Genomic DNA, 24,892 nt, shown 5'->3' with positions numbered 1-24,892 from the left:
ATGTTGACCTAAGTCATTCCAGAAGCTGCGAGGTGGTCCCATGTACTGAGTTCAATTGCCAAGATTTCCCATCCAAGTCAATTTCACAGCTCAGCTGTAGTGAGTTTTTCCCCATTTCGTCTCTTTCAAACTCAATTTCAAAGAGTTGTGGGAGACAGCAATGGCCTCACTGTTGTTCGATCACATTTTCTCATTAATTTAAAGCCACCGAAGATGCCTTCCGATAACGACATGAATAATGAATAGGCCTTTTAGTCTCCTTGTGGTGGGAGAGGCCCCCGTTTAATTCACTGTCTATCCAAGTATATTAAGGTTACCGCTTCTCCGTAATTAAAAAAAGCAACACCAGAGTCAAACATATGACATTGTTGTTCCGGGCATAATAAACAGGCAGTCAGGCTGCGTTTCCAGCAAGACAAAAACAATGTTAAACACGCCAGTGTAAAACCTTTAACCACAGAATAATACTTGATATGTAATCTAAAGGTTAACTCCAAGCTGTCAGAACATGTAAGACTTCTCATATTTCAGAAGAGTTCCTCAGATCAAAGGCCCTGATATGATTTGAGCTTCTATTTGTAAGTAATTGGGTTTTATGAGTTTTTTTCCATCACTGGTATTGAAAAAAATAAGAAGAAAATTAAATGAGAGGATGGATGGATTTCTGTTTTGATGCATCTATCAATGTGCTGTGAGCATTAATGCACGGTATAAATCCACTTCAGTTTATGAGTTTTAAATTACGAGGATCACAGATGTTTGGGCTCATTGAGTTATCTTCATTCAGTGCGGTTCTCCTGATTATCATAGCATTAATGCTACATATGAAGCCACCATTAATAATTCAAAACCTTGTCTACCTCAATTAAGGACCTCCCTCTAGTCAGGTCTCATATTCTGTTAGTGCAAAGTCTGATGCTCTCCTGCAGGACGGTTGTCAAGGTGCTATGTCTCCCCCTAAAGGTAACCTGAAGAACTAAGCAAGAGCCCAGCGTCTGCATCTGTGTGTGTTCCACATGATGAAACGCTGAACTGATAGGCAGGATAATCATATGAACACAGAGCAGCATTTAAATCAACGCCAATTATAGATCTCTGTCTCATTTGATGACACATTAAGTACAAGAGGATATGATTAGGTTTGTGAAATTAGCGACATTCCATGGAGATAATGTATGCATGTAATTAGAACCATGGATTATACTGTTTTTAACTTAAAAACAACTTGTTCAGGATTAAATACACAATAATTAGGCTGAATACAGTCCACTTTTATTCTACCACTGGAAACATAAAATAATATAATGACATTAATATGCAATATTTTATATTTATATTTTATATAAAACAGAGCTTTAAAAGAGGTTATTAAACATCAAATAGAGGAAAAACATTACATAAAATCTGAAAGTTTTGCCTTGACCTTTTCTTCAATGCTTGCATAGTATTTCATTTGTGTGAGCAGTTCCTTGGCTGTGTCAAGCTTCCCTGTTCAAAAAAAATCAGAACGCTCAATCAATCGCTCACTCAGTAACAAAGAAGAGATTGTGCAAAGATCAAAACGCAAACAAAATATTCAAGTGCGAGGAATACATCATGTTTTCACGGGAAGATCGGACCATAATACCTTCATGAAGGGCAGCATCTATCAGCTCCGTCAAGTCTGCGAGTTTCCCTGCAGGGGAGAAGAAGACAAGTTCCAATTCTGCATGTGCTAATAAGATGAGGCATTTTCAGTCTGTTGCTTTTTATTCCTACACACCCAACAGCACACACGCCTCCCTGCTTTATCTGAAGTAACAAACCATGTTTGTAAGAATCAAAGACAGGCGCGTTGTTAACACAGTTTAAAATATGCAGTGTAAAACTCATCGGTGGAGCAAATTGTTAAGTATATCAAATTAAAACTGCAGAAGTAAATCTATTTAAATCTTCTTAGAAAGAATAGACTAGTCTTTGATGAAGCCATTCTAACATATGAATGTTTCCTGTCTGTCAAACTGGAACAACTCAAGCCAGCAGGTGCAGTCATGGCTAAGATATCCTGAAGTTGCTTTTTTTATTGCATGGTACGGTCTAAGCCAGTGGTTCCCAAAGTGTGGGGCGCGCCCCCTGGGGGGGGCGCAGTGCTTTTGCAGGGAGGACACGGGAAGCTGTATGGATGAATAAAAAACAAAACAGCTACACAAAAGTGTTTCACTGTAAAGATGGTTTGTAGTGTGTTTCATTGCAACCTGAAGTGTGAAAAAAACTTCAGTGGAGTTTGAAAACAAAATATATCTATAGGTTTATGTCTGGTTGAACGATGTGTGTGCCCAGTTGATTTTTTTTTTCTTTTTTGGGGGGATTTTATTGTAATCCATAGGGGGACCCAGAAAATCTTTGGGAACCACTGGTCTAAGCTGAGGTAACTTTTGATTTTCCTTTGTAGGCATCACCAAAAGTCAGACATGGATACTTTTCAAATACAACCACAACAGAAATTTCAAGTGATTAAAACTGAAACTGAACTGTGTCATGGCAAGAGTTGAGACAAAATCATCAGCATGAACTTCATAATATTTACAGAAGAACGAAAATGCACCAACGTCCTTGTTTCCTTGCCAATAAGCCGTATGATTATGCTCCATGTCTCAAAAGCACAGAGTTTCTCTAGGTTCAGATCTCCATCCAGACAAAACATCACAATTGTTCTCAGTTGTAGCTCTTCGATCAATGAAAAAACTCTTCTACATGTTGATTGATCACGTTTTAAGCACTAAAGAAACAGCCTTTTTAGTTTCTCCCCCAGGTTTATGGAGCAGCTGCTGTATGATATCAGATATGTTCATTGTATTCGGGTCTTAATGCCTAGGCTAAACTTTTAGTTTGACAATTAAAACCAGGTAATTTTTCTCCATTCTCTAATTACTCTTCATGAATCTGTTTTATATGTTGATTGTTCACATATGATATCAGTTTTTTTGCTAACAATTTATAAATCCTTTCATGTCTTTAAAGCATAGCTGTCACTTTTGAGGCACCACTGGTTGGAATAGTGCATGTATATTAGGATCAAAGGTGTGTAATTCACAGGGGTCAAGTATGTCAGGAGGGGATGCAATAATTGTGTCATCACATTACCTTTTTAATTGTTTTTTGTATTTTATTATATATTTATGTGTCAACTGAGTGCATAAGATTTTGATTTTAATGTCCTCAGTGCTCCCAAAGAGTCAGATAATTATTAGCTCAAATTAATCAGGAATAAGTCAAGCAGTCAGTTTCACATCCAGTTTCAAATTAAGGACACATTTCACAACATCAGTTTCACATACATCACATTTGGTTGATTGGATTTATTTGTTTTCCTTAAACAATTAACAATCCAGGATGGTTCTGAACTAAAAGTAAGCATTTCTTTATTTTATACTCACTTTGTTCAACTTTTGTAAAGCTCAGTTGGTTTTAACAATAACTATACTAAAAATAATATTTATAATAATATAATTATTTTTTAACAAATAATGATAAACAGATTAAACAATGCAGAACCTTTCAGGTAGGGCTGCCAAAACATTAGCTTTTATTGTGTATTTTTTATTGGTTGACATGTTGCTTCTGTAATAAACTCAAATCTACAGATTATTTTTAGATGATATCATTGCATTTTATTCAGACTATAAGTAGGACGAGGATGTAGCACAGTGAGGTATCACCAACTGGTATGTGGGCTGCCTTTTGGAAGTTTCATTTTCCTTATTTGGCAGCCACCACCTTGATGCTTTTGAAGCCAGAAGAGACTATATTTGGAAAAGCTCTTATTGGAGCTGAAGAGTGATACTTAACACATAATTGAAGAATCATCAGAGCGCAGATCAGAAAAGGTTAGAAATGGCACAATAATGTTGAAGCTTGGCCTGAGGTTTCATCAGTGAAATGTTTGACACCCACGTGTCGAGCCAACAGCAGACATAACTGAGTGATGGAATGACGATAAGAGGGAGTAGGTTATCACATTTTTTCTTACTTGTGAAGGACATTGTTACATTTAGGATTCCTACGCACTTCTCAACACCCAAATTTAAAAAGTTCTCTGTATTTTGTTGCCATTTATAAAGCATAAAAATATCCAAAATTTCATCATGGATTTATGTGGATATTTCTATAAAAGCCACCTGTAGTCACCACTGGATAGATGGAATAAAGTCTGGAAATTCAACTATCTACTTTAATTTTCTGTCATGCTTAGTCATCCTTGAGAAATACTTGAATTATATTTCAGACTTTTCCAAACTGTGCGGGATTATAAACTAGTGCCGTCCAAAGCCAATCCTCATAGGCCAGCATCTTTCATGTTTTATACCATCCTATGGTTCAACACACCTGAATTAAATGGTGGTTCATTATCAGGCTCCTGCAGAAGTTGATGACATGCTGAGGAGTCCTTTGAATTACTTCAGGTGGAGCAGGGCCACATTTAAAACCGGCGGGACATGACGACGCTTTGAGGACTGGAGTTGGATACCCCTGCTGTACGCCGGTCTTGATGTTACTAAAAAGTGTCTTACAATTCCCCAGAGGAGAAAAGTGTTGGCAAAATTAAAACCTTAGTCCTCAAAACCACCCACTACACTGTGAAAGAGACATTTAAATCCAGCATCTTTTTGATCTCATATGTTTTGTAATTTGCTAACATCATTAGCAAGACAATATCAGGAAAATTTTAAATCATTTCATATTTGAGGGATATAAGCAGGTTACACTTTTCCTTTTAATCATGTGTTCCTTCTTGAAACTTTATGACCATCAACTGAACTTAGGAGTGTAAACCTCTACCTTTTGTGTCCTGGCCAATCTTATTGACTTCTTCTGGAGTCTGGGCTTCCTCCAGGGCTTCATTGATCTCCATCAACTCCATTAGGAAGTGTGACTCAGCTACAGAGTCAGTACCCTCCTTCAGATGCATGCCCTCAAGCTCCAGCTGCAACACACAAAGGAAGTCCATCAAACTTACTGCTCTTCTAAATAAATGCTTAGTTGTAAAGTTGTAATAAACAAGCAGTGAGGCGATCAGAGCATACGTTCATAAAATTAACTACTTATTGGAAGAGAGGAAGAGATTTACACTCACCATATAAAGACCACGACTCAACGGCTTCAGCAATGTCTTGTAGGCTTTGCTCACGAGGGCAGACTGGCTTTCTGAATACTCCTGTTCTTTCTGCAAAAGATTCAATTCAGTTCAATTAAGCAGCATAAGTTATATTTAGTCATTAAGAATGTAAAAATATCTACATTGAATAACAGCAATCGTGCTTTTTATCTGAAATAAGCAACAATCTCAGGGCAGAGTGAAAAACATTCAACTTTGACAGAACAGAACAACATAAGAGCTACTTTACCACATTCCCTGATCTACACCACTGCCAAACACCAAATCCTTGGCGATACAAACATTTAGATGCATGACACACAGCGTCTTTTGTAGTCTCATGGTTTGGGGCTCTACAATGGGTGCAAGTGTGAGTTTGATATGAGATCTGTTGACATGAGATGGGGAGAAAAATATGTAGGAAATGCGTGGTAGATCTTAGTACATTTTGCAGCTATCGGGTCTGTCAGCTCTAGTTAAAATCAATAGTCTCATGCTCTAGCCCATGGGCTTGAAGTGTGAATCTTTTCCAGTAGTCATAACCAATGGAGTAGGTGGCTGCCTTGTAACCTTGTAAAAGTAATGAGCTTCTTTGTGTATAGGTTTAAGACCCCTGAGGCAAGGAGATGCCTAGTTAATAAAAAAAATGATAAGAGGGAGTGATAAATAAAACAGAGTAAAGATAATATTGGACAAGTTGGGTTTTATGTCTTTAATATGTCACCACGCATTCTGCTGTTTCCTAGTTTAATTTCATGTGAGAATATAAAAGCATCTGGTTGTCTTTAGGAAGACATCTTCCTTTTGTCTTTACCAAAAGGAAGATGATCTCCTTTCTTTCCTTGGACTTGGATTACTTTTTAAAAACATCTGCTTACTTTTCATGTGGATATCCATAGAAAACTCTAGATAATGTGAAAATGTGCCAAAAAGAACCACTTTGTAGAAAAAGCTATTGTCAATATTCATTATTCTAAAGGATGAAAGAGACTGGGCAAAAATCACATCTATATAGGAAATCCACAGTGAAAACCACTGGTGACTAAAAAGAACACAAAAGGCCATTTTACACTCCCCAGAATATTCATGAGCCCAAAGAATTGTGGGAAAGTATTCACAAGAAAAAAGTGAAACTTCCTGGAAAGGCTAGGAGAAACTTTGTATGATAATAGGGCAAAGGCATGAATAATTAAATCTGTGGATTTAGTTATCCATAACTGGGGGAGAGTCATGTATAACTAAATCAACACTTCATGAACTAGAACAAAACCTAAAGCACAAATTCTAATATAATAATTTAGTCACATTTATTTTATAAGAGTTGCTAGATGTGCCTAGAAGTGTAGCATAATTTATTTCTAAATGTGGAATTGGTTCAATTTTTAAAGATTACGCTTCTGCAAAATGATCCGTTTATTTGAATCCTTTTACACCAACAAGTGTTCGGGGCCAGGTAGTTCCAGTGACACAAACAGCCAATCATACTCAACATGTGACAAAACACTCCATTTAAGCAGCAGCCATCCTCAGCAGGAATACAGCATAATGACTAATAAGGGAAATAGTCAACAAGTAAATCAACAGTGACAATTGTTGATTACATTTAATCATATTTTCTCATTGTTTATCCATAGCATGTTGGCTTGTAAAGACTCTTTATTACAACACAAAATGGTAGATGAAAAACTAAGACGTTGATGTTTTCTCCTTACTCTGGCAAAAGAAGGTTAAGTAAGAAATAAACACAGATAGATCTGTGTTCATTCTAGCAAAACAATCAATAGTCTTATTGCAGAGGAATTTTTTAGAGGCCACAAGTGAGTCAACAAATGAAGGGGTATATGTCTTCTATCTGTTATAACTCTATAATAACAGCTGGGGGAATTAGTATGTGCTACAATGGTGTGTACAGGTGATGCGCCTCTGCATTGAAAGGAGTCAGTGGAGGTGGTGGAGGCATCTGATTAGGATGCCTCCTGAGCTGCTCCTGTTGGAGGTTTTCTAGCCACGTCTCACTAGGAGGAGGCCCTGGGGGCAGCCAAGAACTCGACTATATATCCCCTTCTGGTCTGGGAACAGCTTGAGATCCAACATGTGGAGAAGGAGAGTGTTGCCGGGGAAAAGGGTGTCTGCGTTTCTTTCCTGAACCTGTTACCCCCGCGACCTGACAGAGGGCAACAGATTTGCGCTGGACGCTCTGACAATGGGTAATAACAGGAGAGAGAGTCTATTAACAATTTGGGAACTGAACTTCATAATTAGCTTGTTTTTATAAAATTTCTATTTTTTAATTAACCTTAATACAAAACAGCATTATTTTATATTATCCTGCTTCTAAGTAACAAAGTACCCTCACGTCTTTGATGTTGGCTGTGAATAATTGCATACAATCCTAAAACAAAAATCAAATAGTAATTAAAGACTATTAAATCCAAATAATCCCATTCCAGTTTCATCAGAGCTCCTATTTGGCAGCACAAAGCTTAATTAAATCTAAATAGGACATTTTCTGTAAAACATGAACAATGTTGAACGAAGCATTTTTGTAAAGAAAAATTAATTAATAGATCTGAAAATGCTTACCCTATAAGATAACTTGGGTGATAACTTTAAGCATATTTTCGAGTCTTTCTTTATAATTTGTTCTTTAAATTATTGCTCAGAGTCTTATAGAAATAAGAGCTTTCTTGTTATTGCTCCTACATGTTATGTAAAGGTTTATAATGATGCCATTTTATAGAAAACATTAAATCTCGAGACTTTGGCGATACAATGTCCTGCAAAATTATTCATAACCTTTAATTTTTCCACATTTTGTCATGTTACAACCACAAACTTCACTGGATTTTATTTAGACTTAATGTTATTGACCAACACAAAGCACTGCATAACATAACTTTGACTGCACCATTCTAACACATACATATGCTATGATCAAAGCAATTGCACTGTAGCTGTGGCTGTATGTTGCCTGCTGGAAAGTGAACATACACTCTTGTCTCAAGCCTTTTACAGCCTATAAGAAATGCTCTGCGAGAGGGATTGCTGTCCACTGTCACTACATGCTCATCAGGAGCAGGAGGGAGGAAGCATGTTTTACTATATTGAGTAATAAACTGACCTTTGATAACTAGAATCTAATTTACCGTAATTTGCATCCATCTGAATGATATATACGGAAATTGTGTATTCCTGTATATAAACTGATGGGTTATTTTGATGAAGTGCCTTGAGATGTGAATTGGTGCTGTTTGAAAAGGGCCAGGAAAATCACAAAGGACTCCACTCACCCAGCACACACACTCTTTTCCCTCCTGCCCTCTGGGAGGCGTTACAGAAGCCTACGGACCAGAACCACCAGGCACCGGAACAGCTTCTTTCCCACAGCTGTCACGCTTTTGAACGCCTCCTGACATAAAACATAAACTATAAGGACTGTACTCCCCTATCCTCTCATACAACAATAACACATGGACTATCCTCACACACACACACATCACGGACTGTTTTCTCCACACACACATACAACCTGTAAATTTTATCTGCCATTATTTATCTATAATCCATTCCCTAACATTCTTGTATATTCTGTATAATCTGTGCATATAGCTCCCATATTTATATTTATATATAATATTTATATCTCTTTGCTATAACCCCTTATAGTCCATACATACATAGTCTTGTACATCTGTAAATAAATATTTATATCTCGTAGAGCACTTCTGGATAGATGCAAACTACATCTCGTTGCTTGTACTTGTGACAGTGCAATGACAATAAAGTTGAATTCTATTCTATTCTATAAATAAGCTGAACTGAAATAGCTGTAACATGACCAAATGTAAAAAGATTGAAGACGAGTACATATTTTTACCAGGCTTTGTAATATTTTCACTTTCTGTGTTCAAATTGAGGGTTATGGAAATGATTTTAGCAATTTATCTGCTGTGTGCTCTTTTTGGTAATTCTCTGCAATAGAATATCTTCAAATCGTGCCCCTTTCAAATGATGCCCACTTAAAGTTAAACCCCTCTCAGAAGACAGAGATCTTTTCTTAGAAGAGTCTTTTGAGCTGTTCATATGCTCTAGTTCTAAAATAATATTTTTTTTGCCTACTGAGTCTCTTTTTCACACTTGACCAAGCAGACCTTCCAGCTTTAACAGCTCTTTTGAATAATGTGAGCCAATATTTTGCCCTTTAAATTATTCAAGTGAATCGGCTATAACCACAGATCTACTCTAACAGGAGGAGTAAAACAAGCAATAAAATCAAAGTACAATGGGAAAAAAAAGTTGTAGAGACCATTTTCTTATGTTTTTGTTGTAAAACTTTTGAAGCCATAGACCATTCTCTGCATAGTTTATTTTTGAGCTTATTACTGGAAACACTTCAAATCGTCTTTTTAGGTAAACTATTTAGATAGATGTTAGATTAACATTGAAATATTTATTTATTATTTTACAGTCCTGCCTTGCATATTATTAGAAATATATTTTATCTGTGAACCTATCTATCAAAGTCTGTGGGTATTGATAACACATTTCTAAAGTTGAACTGATATGCAAATCAATTGCATTGTTATGGGCAACACTGCTCAGTGCTCAGATTGCTATACCATCAGGATGAGGAATGAGCAATTTAAAAAGAAAAGAAAACATTTTATTTATTTTTTTTTACAAACATGCCCAGTCAACAGGTATTGTGAATGCTATGCACCAAAGTCGTGGATTCCAGTTTGCCATTAAGTCAAAGGGATTTTCCACTGCTTTTAAGGAATCTGGATAGATTTTTTTGTAGACTGCAAAATGACGGTAGAACTTATGCCTTGCAGCAAGAAGGTCTTTTGACGGTCTTTTGATTCCTGACCTGCGGTCTTTCTGCTTGGAGTATGTTCTTAGATGTGAATGAGTGTGAAATTGTTTGTCCTCATCTTTCCCCACTCCCATGTATGCTTGCTTGCAAAGACAAGCTTATCTTTGCTTGCTTGTCTTTTGCGAAGACAAGCAAGCGTACACCATGGATGGATGCACTAAATTTGATTATCTCCAGCCCAAAATATAGATTACTTTGATTTTCAGATCCTAAAGTGGATACAAAATTGAACAGTGATTATTAAAAACCATATTTAAGACTACTGTAACCTTCAATTTTTTTCTGAAGACACAAAAAGAAATATTCAATGATTTTCTCATGTTTGACCTTGGGGCCAATTAAGACAAGCATGAATACCACACTTTATGGAGAATTTAAACCAGGACTGACTTATCCATTAAAACAACAACACAATGTTGAAAAAGTCGTTCTATTTGTGAAAGTAAATAAATGATTCAGTTGCAGAAGTCGAGGCTCACCAATGGCATCATTTATGCAAGTGCCGCACCATTTTTTATTGCAAAACAGAATCATTATATATGTTAAATTCCAGATTGTATATGTGTTCCCCAGTGTTTTGCATGTTATTAGTCCAACTTAACATTGCCAATAATGATGTCATAAAATTGGATTGTTCTTGAGAGGTGTCTCTAGCTCTGCCGAAAAAAGCTTCGCTCTCCATTTAAGTGGTAATCTCCTCCCACACTGGGTTTATTTAATTATATCATAGCAAAAGATTAAATCATTTTATGACAGACTATAGAACAAGAAATCTAAAAAATAATGACAAAACAAATACTTACACAATACTTTGTGATTTTAGGATATTATGAAGTGACTGATATTGGTACATTGATGTTATAAAACAGGGGTGTCCAAAGTCGAGGGCATCCTGCGTGTTTTAGTTCTCTCCCTGGTTTAACGCACCTGGATCAAATGATGGCTCATTAGAGGACTTAGGAGAATATTGACATGCTGAAAAGGTTGTTACTACCACCAGGGAGAGAACTAAAACATGCAGGATGACCTACTTTGGACACCCCTGCTATAAAAAATACTTGTTTCTCATTCTATTTATTAACATTTTATTTAAAACATGTTAACATTATTTATATTTTGGATCTTTTTGCTAGAAAAAGAGTTATTACCTAAGTAAATTTATATTAAACTGGGCAACAGGAAAACAAAACGAGTAACACTGGCTTTCCTGAGAGCCACAGCGTGACTCACAGGAAAGCCTCTCTCTGACTCAGCTGATCTCCCTGCACCTTACAAGATCAAATGCCTACCACAGATTTCTGGCTGAAGTTGTCTGGATGAAGAGTCCGCTGAAGCTGCAAGTATCTTTTCTGGAGCTTATGTGTGTCCAGTGTGAATGTGTAGTCACTGCAAAAAAGGAAGCAGCTGGTGAACTTAAATATTTTTGCTTACAGACTGATATAGACACAATCAAGTAGGACAAATAGAAAGATACAATGTGTTACACTAACCAGTCCAGGATCCTGAAGTAGGACGCCCCTTCCTCGGGGGGCTGGATTGCTTTGCATGAGTCGCAAAAGAAAGAAGGAGTTCTGTCAAGAAGTTGTTTACAGTTCCAGCAGTTAAGTTTAGCCTCGCTTGTGGAATAACTCCTCGACGAAAAGACCTTATTGGTGCGGTAACCTGGTCCTCCAAAGTTCGCATCCCTGTGTCCAGTGTCCTTTTTGTGGAATGTTGACATGCAGCGATGTGAACATGTAACAGTTTTAGGAGCAGCGTGTCGGTTCGGCATCAGGCAGCGCGCCGCCCGGAGCGAAGACGAAACCCGCAGCAGACAGTTATTGTGGAACATCCTCTTAGCTGCTATGATGTCAACCAAAAATAATAATAAAAAAAAAAGCTCTGGATCAAAACAAATATCTCTCCGTCAGCGAAAAGCAGAAGAAGACAGTTTCTTCTTCGAAATCCGTTGCACACCACAGCGCCACCGCTCGCTCTGGTCACGAAAGTTGCAAAGATGCCTTGGACGATGGCTAACTAGCAAGCGCATAATTTGTCAGCAATAAATAGTATTAAAATTTAACGTTCGGTTCGAATGTGGATCACCATTCGAAGTAAGTTACAGATTCCAACAGCTTAATTTTAGGGTTGAAAGTTCACCTTTCCTATGAGCAAAAGCGATGGTCAGAATGACAACTTTCGATTGTAGAAACAGAAGGAGCTGCTAGCATGTAGCTTATGAGCTAGTGGCTGGGATAGCTTTGCTTGCTGATGTATTTTAATTGCAAATATGCTTTTTTCTTTGCTCAAAGTAAACCCCTTGCTGGTCAGGTGTTTTTTCTTTATCAGATACCAATGAGATTTTAATGTCGCATAATTTCATCGAATAATTCCGAAAGAAAAGTCACCTGCCTCTAACTTTCTGTAATTAACTGGATCAACTACTTTGACGAAAAGTAAAAGTAATTTGTTTTACCGTCTGTCGTTAGCTGTGTTATTTGGCAAGGTAGTACGTTAAAAGTGGATTATCTCGTTTCAATATGAAGTAAATACTGAAAATACCAACACAGCTCCGTAATGGTTTTTGCAGGAAGTTGTTGGAGTGCATTGAACAAGAAAGCTACAAATTTGGCACAAGAGTTGAGCTGATCTATCAACATTAATGAGGAATTAAGTGCATTTTTCAGTACAAATTCTAATTACACTGAAACTAGAATCTATACAAGAGTCTCTCCCAGAGTCTACTCGGATGAAGCCACGAAGGACGCTCCTGTAAATGGAGTAAAATTAGTAATCAGTGTGTTCTGCTTGCATTGCCGTAGATATATTCACCATTTCGCAGTTCACCGAAACAACTTATGTCTGACTTGTTTGAAAATATGTCAATAGTAAAATTACCAGACATTATTGAAATTTGTCATTCCAGTCAGCTTTTATCCACATCATAAACAGTGTCCGCAGATTGTCTTTTGATAATTTCTTTCTGAAGTCCATGTAGTGTTTTCAAACAATTTGTGGCAACCTTAGAGAATGCAATTAAATATCTCAGATGGAGGAAATTAATTTAAACATGTATTTAAAAAATACACAAATGTACGTCCTCTAAAGAACTCTGATTGATTGCCTTTTGATGTCACCAAAGGCTAGGATGACAAGAGAAATAATGTTGTGATTATATAAGGATTTCCACCAAAATACTAAGAATAAATAGAAAAATAAACTCCAGCTTGCTTTATTTGTTTTATTTACTTATACTTTGTGAGTTTGATTGAGATTAAAAAAATTCTGGCTCATAACTTTAAAATAAGAACCTGTATAGTTGCTCTCTTCAAAGCATCATATATGCTTGAATAAATTTCTTTATCAGGTCTGTTGAGCGTTACCATGCCCGCATAAACTAGAAAATAGCAGGAGCCACATTTTCATCCCCTAAATGTCTTCTGTTCAGATCTCCCGTTGAACTGGCATGGGGATGAAAAAGGAAATGGCCCATGAAGACTGTTGGCTACTGAGAGAGTGGCTGCTCCACCCGGGACATCACCAGGGGCTGGAGCTCAGATAACACCTCCAAACTGGCCAGTGTTTTAATATCTTGGTGGACCTTGTGCTGCTTAATCTATCCACTGATCCAAGTTGCTGCATCTGAGATGCTGTTAGGTGAGTAAACGTTTCTCAGGACTGAGGAACTTTTAAAAAAGCAAGCCAGGGTGTGCTTGCTTTTTTGGCAAAAGATCACACTAGGCGTCTCGGCTCCTCGACTTTACAGTTTCCTGACAAAGTACAAGCAGGGATGAATGCCAGCCCCTATTCTTGTTTTATGTGTGTGTAAGGGTGCGCGTGTGTGTGTTTTGGGGGAGGTGAGAGTTCAAGGGGTGATGGCTGAGTATTCCGGAGAGACAGTGGATGGAGACAGAAGCATCCGTAAGGTAAACAGGATCTTCTCCTGAAGGTCGAGGGAGGCGCTTCTCAAGGCCCCCACAGACAATACTCTGGTTATTATTAACGGAAATGGCTAAGAATAGAGAGGAGGGGCGAGAGGTGGCTCCTCTGGCGCTCGCGTTGTTTGGGTTAAACACGCCAAAACGGAATGTCTTCTTTAGAAGAAGGCCTTCTTTAGCGTGCACGTTGGGTGTGGTGCAGTCACACGAGGCGAGAAGTTGATCCGAAAGGCTGGATCAGGCGTTCATGGACAGCAGAGACAAAGGACGGTAGCTGCGGAGAGTTCTGCTCTTCTTTATAAATGGCTTTGTTGGGCTTTACAGTTTGGATTTGTAAGTAATTCTGTTTTTCATCTCCATCTAAGACATTTTTACATTTCATCTATGTCTTGTCTGCATTTTGCAACTTTTGAGTTGGGCATATTTCACGTCTGCGCCTACTGTGTGGATTAAATTTGCATGCAGCAAGGATTTATTCCTGCTTAGCAGTGGATTAAAACCTTTCTATTAGGTGGGGTTAGTTTGTTTCACATGGGCAGCATCAGTTATGATGTAATGTTTGCATAGTTATGTAAGATGAATGACGGATCAGTGAGTAACATAATTTAGAAAAAATATTGTAAGGCTTGTTTTAGGGTAATCCAGAAACCTGGCTCCATTGATAGCGCCTTAAATGCTAAAGATTACAGAAAAAGTTAGAAGCAACAAATGACGGATAAGAAGGAGAAGGATTTGAAAAATATTTGCTTATCACAACTAATGCTGCTGTTGCAATATTCTTTAAATACAAAGCAATTATGTCATATTAATCAAAATTGTGTTTTTCTTATCTGTGTGTTTTTGATAGAGTCACACAGATAGGTATTTTTATCAACCTACAAAAAGAGTAATCTGGTTTTCTTTTTTTGGGGTCGATGCGAGGACAGGGTTGATATGGAAGCCATAATTATTTAAAATCATCAATCTTTGTAATGTAAAAAATGCATTTGCATTTTCACAAAATTGACTTGCCTGGAAAATCAAAATATTGCGTGATACCTTCCTCTTAAATCTTCCCTTAACTGAAAAAAACTGACAATTTCTTTTATTTAAATGTAGAATGTTATATAAAAATAAAATTAAATAAGCAATGTAGAGTGATTAGACAATTTCTAATTGAAAACATTGAAAAAGAATTCTGAAATACGTGAATCATAAAAAGTGATAATTACAATTGCTGAACTGTGCTGTAACATTACAATAATGCTAATATTCCAGCTGTATAATTTTCCTTATTATGCAGCCCTGTGACAGGCTTCCACTCAGGTGTAATAAAACTGCAACAGGTGGAGATTTAACAATATGTCATAATGGGAGGACGGCACTAACAGCTCCATGTGGATAAATGTGATGAATAATCATGATCAGAGCACTGTTTAACTACCATAATGAGCAGAGTAGTGGATCTGCTTAATATCTGTGTTCAACATCAGTGCTAAATACTTACATTACCCGAGCAACATGCAAGCTTTATTGTTCAGTTTTATGTTGAAAATGTTTATTACTCATTTGTTTAGCTGCAGAACAAGGAAAGTACCTGCACTCCTGTTGGTTATAGTTAAGTTCCACATTGCCTGTGAAATGTCGTTGCAACATTTTACTAAATCTTTAACATACAAAAAGGGAATTCAAAGCATTCATAAAGGGGTTACAGCTATTTTTTTCATTTTGCAAAATATTTCTGAATGCATGATAAGTTTTTCTGTATGTTTTCTTCACTGAAATGCTGTCTATGCTAACCTGTTTGCATTATGCTAATATATGACCAATTTTTTAATTTTTTTTACTTTCTTGCTGATTATAATTGTCATTTATTTTTGTTTTTTTGTTTTATTTTAATAAAACACTGCTTCTTTTATAACAATCTGACCAGATTGTCACACTGGTCTGAAACTCTAGCGGGCACAGGCTATTTTCATAGCCTTAATTTATATTGAAAGCACCAATCTCCGAGCCTGTAATTTGTTCCAATTGCTTTTCTTAATTTAGACAGGTCATTATCTTTAATAAATAATTTTAGAATTCAAAACAAATTGACATTTATATTTTATGAATGAGTCGTTTGACATTTGATGTAACATTTAGATGTTCTTCTGTTTCCCTTTGTTGCTAGATAAATCATATCTTATTAATTAGTGCTTAAATCAATAAAAGTGTAGCTCACTTAGTTAATTGAAACACTGACTGATTGAAACTGAAACATTATACAACAATATACATGTATATTTTTTTGTCATATTTTGTTCCATTATTTTAGAAACCTTTAAGCCTTGATGTGTCTGGAAGTGGGTTTTGTAGAGTGAAAAGAACGTGTGCCTCCTGTAAAATCCATGGTTTTATGTATTTGAAAGTACCTTTTATTTAGTGTAGCATCTCCTTAGAAAAAATGACCAACTCTCAAACCGATGGTTCATGAGGGACTTCATCACTGTAGTATTCATTAAAGCAATGTACATTACTTTTTAAAATATTAACCAACCTTAGCTTCCTAGTCTATTTTTGGGGTGGGGGAGGATTATTAAAGTATTAAATTGCCAGCTTTATTTGTTGTTTTTGTCAGAACTGAAAAAAAAGGGATTGTTTTCTGCAAACCACTGACATTAACTTTCTTTTTTTCTCACAGATGAGCCATGATCCCCATCACTGAGCTGCGGTACTTCGTGGACACACAGCCAGCATACCGCATCCTGAAACCATGGTGGGATGTGTTCACCGACTACATCTCCATTGTTATGCTCATGATTTCTGTGTTTGGCGGCACACTTCAGATCACCCAGGACAAGATGATCTGCCTTCCCTGCAAATGGATCGTCAATGAAACCTGTAAAAAGAACTTAAGCTCCACCCTGTCCACATCCTTCCTACTGGAGCCTAAAGGGATCCAGTACAATCTGGACCGCCATCAGTACAATTACGTTGATGCAGTGTGCTATGAAAATAAGTTACACTGGTTCGCCAAGTACTTCCCCTACTTGGTATTACTCCACACTCTTATTTTTCTAGCTTGTAGCAACTTTTGGTTTAAATTTCCTCGGACTAGCTCCAAACTAGAACACTTTGTATCCATCTTGCTTAAATGTTTTGACTCTCCATGGACAACCAGGGCACTGTCGGAGACGGTGGTCGAAGAAAGCGATCCCAAACCAATGAAGATGAATGGATCGTTTGACCACAAGGAGTCTGTAATAAGTGAGGATGTTGAAGCAAGCGTTCCAATGATTCAGAAAACAAAGACACGTTTTGAGCAAGGCATCGTTGATAGAACTGAAACGGGGGTTTTGGACAAGAAAGAAGGAGAACAGGCAAAAGCCCTGTTTGAAAAAGTAAAGAAGTTCCGTATCCACGTGGAAGAAGGAGACATCGTGTACAGATTATACATCCGTCAGACTATCATCAAAGTAATCAAGTTTATTTTAATAATCTGCTACACGGGGTATTACGTTCAAGACATTCAGTTTAATGTGGACTGCTCTGTGAATATAGAAAACCTGACTGGTTACAGAGTGTACCACTGTGCTCATCCACTGGCGACACTTTTTAAAATCTTGGCGTGTTTCTACATTTGCTTAGTGGTCGTGTATGGACTGATCTGCATGTACACACTCTGCTGGATGCTGCGGCGCTCTCTGAAGAAGTACTCCTTCGAATCTATCAGGGAAGAGAGCAGTTACAGCGACATACCCGACGTGAAGAATGACTTTGCATTTATGTTGCACATGATAGACCAGTATGATCCTCTGTACTCCAAACGTTTCGCTGTGTTCCTCTCAGAAGTCAGTGAAAATAAGCTGAGACAGCTCAACCTGAACAATGAGTGGACGCTTGACAAGCTCAGGCAGAGGATAACCAAGAACTCTCAGGAGAAGTTGGAGTTGCACCTTTTCATGCTGAGCGGCATTCCAGATACAGTGTTCGATCTGATGGAGTTGGAGGTTCTCAAATTGGAGCTTATCCCAGATGTTACCATCCCACCAATCATTGCGCAACTCGTCAACCTCAGAGAGATGTGGCTCTATCACACTCCGGCCAAAATCGAAGCTCCCGCCTTGGCTTTTTTGCGAGAGAACCTCAAGTCTCTTCACATCAAGTTCACCGACATTAAAGAAATTCCTTTATGGATTTACAGTTTAAAGAACCTCAGTGAGCTTCATCTCACAGGGAACCTGAGTGCTGAGAATAACCGTTATATTGTCATCGATGGGCTCCGCGAGCTCAAGAGGCTCAAAGTTCTCCGCCTGAAGAGCAACCTCACCAAGCTACCTCAAGTTGTGACTGACGTGGGTTTACACCTCCAGAAGCTCTCCATCAACAATGAAGGCACCAAGCTGATGGTGCTGAACAGCCTGAAGAAGATGGTGAACCTCACCGAGCTGGAACTCATTCGCTGTGACCTGGAGCGCATCCCCCACTCCATCTTCAGTTTGCACAACCTACAGGAAATTGATTTGAAGGACAACAACCTAAAGACCATTGAGGAAATAATCAGCTTCCAGCACCTTCATCGGCTGGTGTGCTTAAAGCTCTGGTACAACCAGATTGCCTACATTCCCATTCAGATTGGCACTCTGACCAACTTGGAAAAGCTGCATCTGAACAGAAACAAGATTGAAAAGATTCCCAGCCAACTGTTTTATTGCCGGAAGCTACGAGTCTTGGACTTGAGCCACAACAACTTGACTTACATTCCAACAGATATTGGTTACCTTCAGAATCTACAGTACATGGCAGTGACAGCCAACCGGGTGAGTTGTTGAAATTCACTCTTCGTTGTTCCAACTGCTTCGCAAAAGTTTGCACTCCTCATTTTGTCACAAGACCACAAATTTATTTGATTTAAGATTTTGTCAAAGCAATGGCACAGGAAGATTATTTTTCACATTTCAGCAAGAATTTCAAAGTGCTTTATGTGGGGAAAAAATACATAAAACAAACATTATACTGAAATGGTTTAAAAAAGGAAAGTAATGAAATGTTGAAATACAGACTAAAATTAATGATGTCCTTGTCAATAATTATTACAGGTTACTGTAATGGGGTTTTAACCTTGATGTAAAGGAACTCAGCATTTTTGCAGTTTAGTGAAAGTTTGCTTCAAATTAAAGGAGCATAAAAACTGAAACTAGGCTTGAACCAAAAGACCTGAGAGGTCTGGAGGGTTAATATGACAAGTATCGAATATATTTTGATGCTAAGTCATTGAGTGATTTATAAACCAGCAAAAATAAAACCTAAAATCTCAGCTACAGGGGATATGTTCTATTTTAGGTACTAGTGATGACGTGGGCAGCTGCATTTTGGATCAGATTGATTTTTTTTTTTTTTGGGCAGACCTCTGAAGACACTGTTTCCGTAATCAATGTGACTAAACATTGACACATATGCTTTTCAATTTCTTGTAAGTAAATATCTTTAATCCTGTAAATATTCTTCAGGTGATAGAAGACTTACTTTTTAAATGCGTCTCTAATGGTTCTGATCTGACTCCCATCACTACACCCTGATTTTGGGCCTGATCTAGAGTTTCTAGATGTAATAATTGAAACCGTCACTCTTTAGCACTCCACCTGTGGTCCAAAAATTATTACCGTACTTCAGTTTTGTTTTTATTCAGCTGAAGAATGAACATCCATTCATTGATTTTTCTTTTTGCATCTACTCAATGAATGCTTGAATGGGTTCAAATTCACCCTGTGACATTGTGTTTTAGAGCTGGGCATCATCTGCTTATCTTGCTATGTGTTATAATCTGAACAAACAATATTTTGTAGATATTAAATAGGAGGGGTCCTAAGATTGATCCATGTGATTTTTAACAACTCCGATGAAAAGTTACTTAGTAACACAAAGAATACCTTGTTTTTTTAAGTAAAACTTGAACTAGGCCAGTACCTTGCCAGAAAGTCCAACCCATTTTTTTCAGTCTCTCCAGCTGTGCACTGCTTTGTCTATTACATAAGATCCCAGTAAAATAAATTGAGGTTTATGTTTAAAATGTGACAGAATGTGGAGATGTTCAATGAATGGTAAAACCTTTACAAGATGTTCCATTTCATATTATTGTTTATTACATATGTTAAGCTTTAGTGCCTTCATTTAATGATTTTCTGTTCTTTTTTTGTCCCCAATGCAACTCTCCACACTCTGTAAAATAAAGATCGAGACACTGCCAAATGAGCTGTTCCAGTGCAAAAAGCTTCGCACCTTGAACCTGGGGAACAACTGCCTCCAGTCCCTTCCATCACGCTTTGGAGAGCTGACCGCACTGACTCAGCTGGAGCTCAGAGGAAACCGTCTGGAGTGTTTGCCCGTGGAGCTGGGAGAGTGCAGACTGCTGAAGAGAAGCGGTCTTGTGGTCGAAGAGGACCTCTTCAACACGCTGCCCACCGAGGCTAAGGAGCAGTTGTGGAAAGCTGACAAAGAACAAGCATGAACTCGTTTGTGAGGAAACCAAACGATACTGTGCGCTTTGGTCAGGATACAGAGTGGAAGCCCATGGTGTCCCTGAGGCACAAAGAAACAGGATGTGCTCCCGCTTCAGTGTACTGCCAGTAAAGTTAGGTATTAAACCAGTGCCAGTTTAGCAGACCAAATGCTGACTCTGGCATCTGCTGCTTGTTTTTTATTTCTCTTTTGTAAAACTTCCGAGGCTAGTGCCATTATGATCTTGATCTTTTGTTTACAGTATCATTTTGTGGTATTAATGGTTTAGAGGAAAAAAATGTAAAAGAAAACTACTGGCCAACTGAGCATATGTGGACTGCTCTGAATTCCAAAATAGGTCCCTATTTATACTTTTTTAAAAATATGTTTACTCTTGGGGGTTTATATGAACAACTAAAGTTAAATTGCCAACCTTACAAAGTAAACACTTGGTGTAGCAGCGTATCTCTTGTACAACACTAATGTTAACCTAATTACGACATGGATCAAAGTGTTTCTGCTCTGCATTGTCGGCCATGGTTCTCAGATACCTGTGCTGGCTTGGTTGGTAAAGTCTTGCAAATATGACGTGAAACACATTAGAGGTAACTGAAAGTGTTGTAGTCAGAGATATAAAGTTGCCTTTAGGGAAATTGTGGTGGCATTACTGCAGCAAAATTACTGTGCATGGATTGAGGTTTGAAAATAATTTGGATTTTTGACCTCATTCTGAAGCTATTTGTGTTCTCATTCTCAAGTTTAAGGATAAATCTTTCCACAAAATGCTACTTAAATGGGCATCATTAGGGAATGTTTTGTACAACTTAGACTCAGGGCGTGTTGGGGGTTTTTTAGGTGGAGTGGATCAAATTCTGTTCGGTGTGCTGTGTTTGTATTTTAGAAAGAAAATAAAATTAAAATGCAAGTAGGTTTTGAACAAAACTTGTTTTAAAATTTGTGACTTTTGAAGTTGGATTTAGTGGAGAGAATGAGAACATTTTGTAACTTACTTGCTCAAGATGCTGATAACATTTTTAGAGAAGAAGCTTGGATTATTTAATTGGGGTGACTTGTGTCCAGTAGGAAGAGTAGTTGTCTTGTAATCCGAAAGTTGTGGGTTGAATTCCAGGATCTGCCACTTAGATGTGCCCATGGGCAACACACTTAACCACAAACACTTTGAGTAGTAGGTATAACTTGAAAAGCACTGCATAAATTCAATCCATTTACAGTTAAGCTAACATCCATCAGGGCAGGGCCGAGAAAACATTTTGGGAAGATAAATACTTTTTAGCAGCCTATAATGGTATTTTAACCTTTGCACATTGTCACTTTTGTGAAAAACTTCCTTTACATAAAAAGCCATGTTAAGTGGCCAGGTTTTTTTGTGGCCTGTTGCATTGTTTGTGAAACATATTGCAAACTAGTTCTGTGGATCAAGATTTCTATTTAAATAGCATTTTAATGCAAAGAAGGGCACAGTTTAATTTCTAAATTTCAGTTTGTATAAATTATTAACATTGCCGTTTTAAACAGAAATAGGCATTGACTTTTCGACTTTGACTAGCCATTGGCTTACTGCGTAGATCAAACATATATTTAAATTCTAGTTATTCAGACAATATCTGACCATTGGTTGAGAGATTTTTTTTTTTTTTTTTAAACCACTGAGTTGGTTCATTTATTTTAAGGAAACAAAAAATTAAGATTAGATTTATCTGCTTGAAAAACTGAGTTATTACAATACAAAGCTTATCACGTCACTCAAATCTGTTTAAAGTTCCTGATATGAACTTCATATCTTTTGTAACATATAATATGTTTCCCCTTGGATAATCCTGACAAACCTCATGAGGTAAATGCAGTTTTGCACAGATTTAGTGAAACTGACATTTTTAAATGAAATGTTTGAAGAGATGATATTATCATTAGATTCACTGAAGTCAGCTAATGGGATGATTTTTACTTTTTTTACCCAATGCAAATTTCTCATGATTTGAAATTAAATTAAAGCCAATTAAACATTACATTTTATTAATTAAAAGCAGAGAAAGAAAAACATGACTTCAAATTAATTAATAAAGAAATCATAGAATTAGCTGTCTTAACAGTATTATGTGGTATTTAAGTATCTACACTGTAACATATTCATGGTATAATCAAGAGTAAAATGCTATGGGTTAATATTATCATGGTATTAATACAGACTTTTAAATAAAAAGTTCTCCGCATGATTGCTTTTATTTAAAACTGTCCTCCAGACGGTTTGAGGTTTGCATGAAAGACTTACCTTAGTAAGAGTAATTGGGGCTCTTCTTTAGTCCCCACATGTTGACCTCGACTGTTGTGTTTTTTGTGGCCATTAATATTTGAGAACAGTCCATTTTTTTTTCTGCAAGCGTTAAAAAATGTAGGAGCAATCTATCATCCAGTTGGAGAAAAACTGCAATCACTTTTATATTCACTAGCATAAATGACTTACGGTAGATGACTGCTCCTTGGACTGACTCTTGAAAGCTTTTCTGTACCTCGATACCGTCACACAGGCCCAGTCCTAATTCATACAGATAGAATTAGGACAGATAGAAATTTTGTTTTATGTCATGCTTTAGTCCAAATATTTATTTTTAGTCACCACCACTCCATTTAATTTCTTATAGAAGGGGATACTCCTGCTCGTTGTGTTGCTCTTCTGTGTAACTCATGTCGTTTTTACTCATTCAACAATAACTACATTTGGCACCAGTAGTTACTTTTGCAGCTAAACTAGACATTTCCTAATATTGCATTCTTGCTTTGTTACAATACCGGTCATAACTTTATTTTCATATAAGCTAACAAGTAAAGGTTTGGAAATCTAACTTGAGCTTGTTGACCTAAAATGTGCAAAATTCATTTATTGTTCACTTTTTTTTTTGTCACATGGATCTCATGTTTATATACCCAATTATGTTTTAATTTAAAGTTGTTGTTTTTTTCTCAACTGTTGCAAGTGTTCAAAATGAAGTAAAAAGTGTTTTATTTTATGTTTGAAGGTCATTTTTCTAGGATTTCTAATATTAAAACAAGAAAAAAGCCTTCGTTGTTATTAGCTTCATAAAGTGATGCAGTCAGGGAAGACTGTTTTTCTTCCCTGAATAAAAGTGTGAAAAAACACTCAGACAAGTAGCAGTCTACACTATTTTAACTCTGCTGAAAAGTATGAAACATATTTTAAGCCACGTGCATCTAATTCAGTAGCATGTGTAGTTATGATAAATTGTGCAATATTGCCTTCATTTAAACAAAATGTGGGTTTTACAGGTTTGGGGGCATCAGCATCCTTTTTGATGCACTGTTTTTTTTTACTACAGGGATTTAAAGTATTGTAGGTGAAGTAGGTCATTTAAAATTATGTTTTTCTGGAGAATGCTTTTGCACTCTAGCACCTTTTCCCACAATGTTACATTTTGCAAATGCAATAATGGCACAAAACTAACATACGAGATGTATTGTGTGTGTTGTTTGTCTTGCTCTTGGGTGATTGCATACCATGAAAACAAAGTGTGTAAATTAGGATTCATTATCTTTAAAACGTGCTCTTCTGTAAGGTATGTCCAAAACCTGTTGGACATAGTCCTCTTACTAAGACAATCAACATTTTTGACCAAGTGTAAAATAAAAAGTGAAGTTGTAGTGAGTAAACATTTCCCATTAACTTGGATAGTTATTTGTGTATAGACTGTGTTTGTCTCATTCTTTTTTTAAACTTTTTGTAACTTTTCTTCTATTATGTCAGGTATTATGTTGAAATAGTTTCTCAGGAATCCAGCTAGAACTCTTCTTTTTTCTATTGGTTGCTTATTGTTTTTTTGTTTTGTTCGTTTTTTGTAATACACATGATTTTTGTTTAGATCTAAACTGCTAGGAGCATTTTGTGTGCTGTTTTAATTATTTTTTAAAGATGTCTTGAAAAAATAAAACCCTTGGCTTAATAATGAACTAAAATTTTACCATTGATCATGTATAAACTAGCTACTTTTAGATGTTTTATATTACAAAGGACAAGTCTGTGTGTTTGAATTATAGGGCTTTCTTCATGCTGTCATTCATGATAGTTTTTTTTTGGTTTTTTTGTGGGTACAAAAATCATCATCAGTGTTTCTCTTTTCCAATAAAATGTGCTCATTCAGTTTTGCTGAGTAACTTTTTGTTGCCAAAACATGAAGAAAAAAAAGAATCCTAAGTATTTTTGCAGCACTATCATTATTCATGCTATAGTGTTTTGCTGTCTTATTTACACCTGCTTCTCGTTTGCCTGTGTACCACCCAGAACAACAAAATAAACTAGGTTGAAAAGAATTGTCTGATCTTTTGTTTCTGGTACAAATTGTTCTTCATTATCATTGATTCCCCTGTTAAAGATGTATTAAAATAAACAAAAATAATGTTCTTTCTGAAAGTGAAAACCTAGGATTTGCACATAGTTACCCAAGAAAACAAAAGCAGATATTTAATGTATTTGGT

The 24,892-nt window shown here is 36.8% G+C and overlaps 2 protein-coding genes across 4 annotated transcripts; one reads left to right on the top strand and one right to left on the bottom strand.

Moving 5' to 3' along the window:
• Positions 1–1,250: 1,250 nt before the first annotated feature.
• Positions 1,251–11,969, bottom strand: hscb (HscB mitochondrial iron-sulfur cluster cochaperone). Its single transcript, XM_032578692.1, has 6 exons — positions 11,501–11,969; positions 11,300–11,396; positions 5,114–5,203; positions 4,819–4,963; positions 1,628–1,675; positions 1,251–1,488 (listed from the first exon to the last, which is right to left on the bottom strand). The coding sequence occupies exons 1-6, from the start codon at positions 11,839–11,841 to the stop codon at positions 1,394–1,396; spliced, it is 816 nt and encodes a 271-aa protein (XP_032434583.1). The 5' UTR covers positions 11,842–11,969; the 3' UTR covers positions 1,251–1,393.
• Positions 11,970–11,981: 12 nt separating this feature from the next.
• Positions 11,982–24,727, top strand: lrrc8ab (leucine rich repeat containing 8 VRAC subunit Ab). Of its 3 annotated transcripts, XM_032578689.1 has the most exons (4): positions 11,982–12,103; positions 13,438–13,646; positions 16,590–18,708; positions 20,121–24,727. In XM_032578689.1, the coding sequence occupies exons 3-4, from the start codon at positions 16,597–16,599 to the stop codon at positions 20,394–20,396; spliced, it is 2,388 nt and encodes a 795-aa protein (XP_032434580.1). In that variant the 5' UTR covers positions 11,982–12,103; positions 13,438–13,646; positions 16,590–16,596; the 3' UTR covers positions 20,397–24,727. The 3 variants fall into 3 exon arrangements, with proteins under 3 accessions (XP_032434580.1, XP_032434582.1, XP_032434581.1); XM_032578691.1 differs by lacking the exon at positions 13,438–13,646 and having other exon boundaries at positions 11,998–12,103; XM_032578690.1 differs by lacking the exons at positions 11,982–12,103; positions 13,438–13,646 and adding an exon at positions 13,756–14,260.
• Positions 24,728–24,892: the final 165 nt, after the last annotated feature.

The sequence above is a fragment of the Xiphophorus hellerii genome, chromosome 12 (genome assembly GCF_003331165.1).
Source record: "Xiphophorus hellerii strain 12219 chromosome 12, Xiphophorus_hellerii-4.1, whole genome shotgun sequence".
Taxonomy (NCBI): domain Eukaryota; kingdom Metazoa; phylum Chordata; class Actinopteri; order Cyprinodontiformes; family Poeciliidae; genus Xiphophorus; species Xiphophorus hellerii.
The sequence above is the reverse complement of the archived record's forward strand: the minus strand, read 5'-3'. Positions and strand labels throughout refer to the sequence as shown.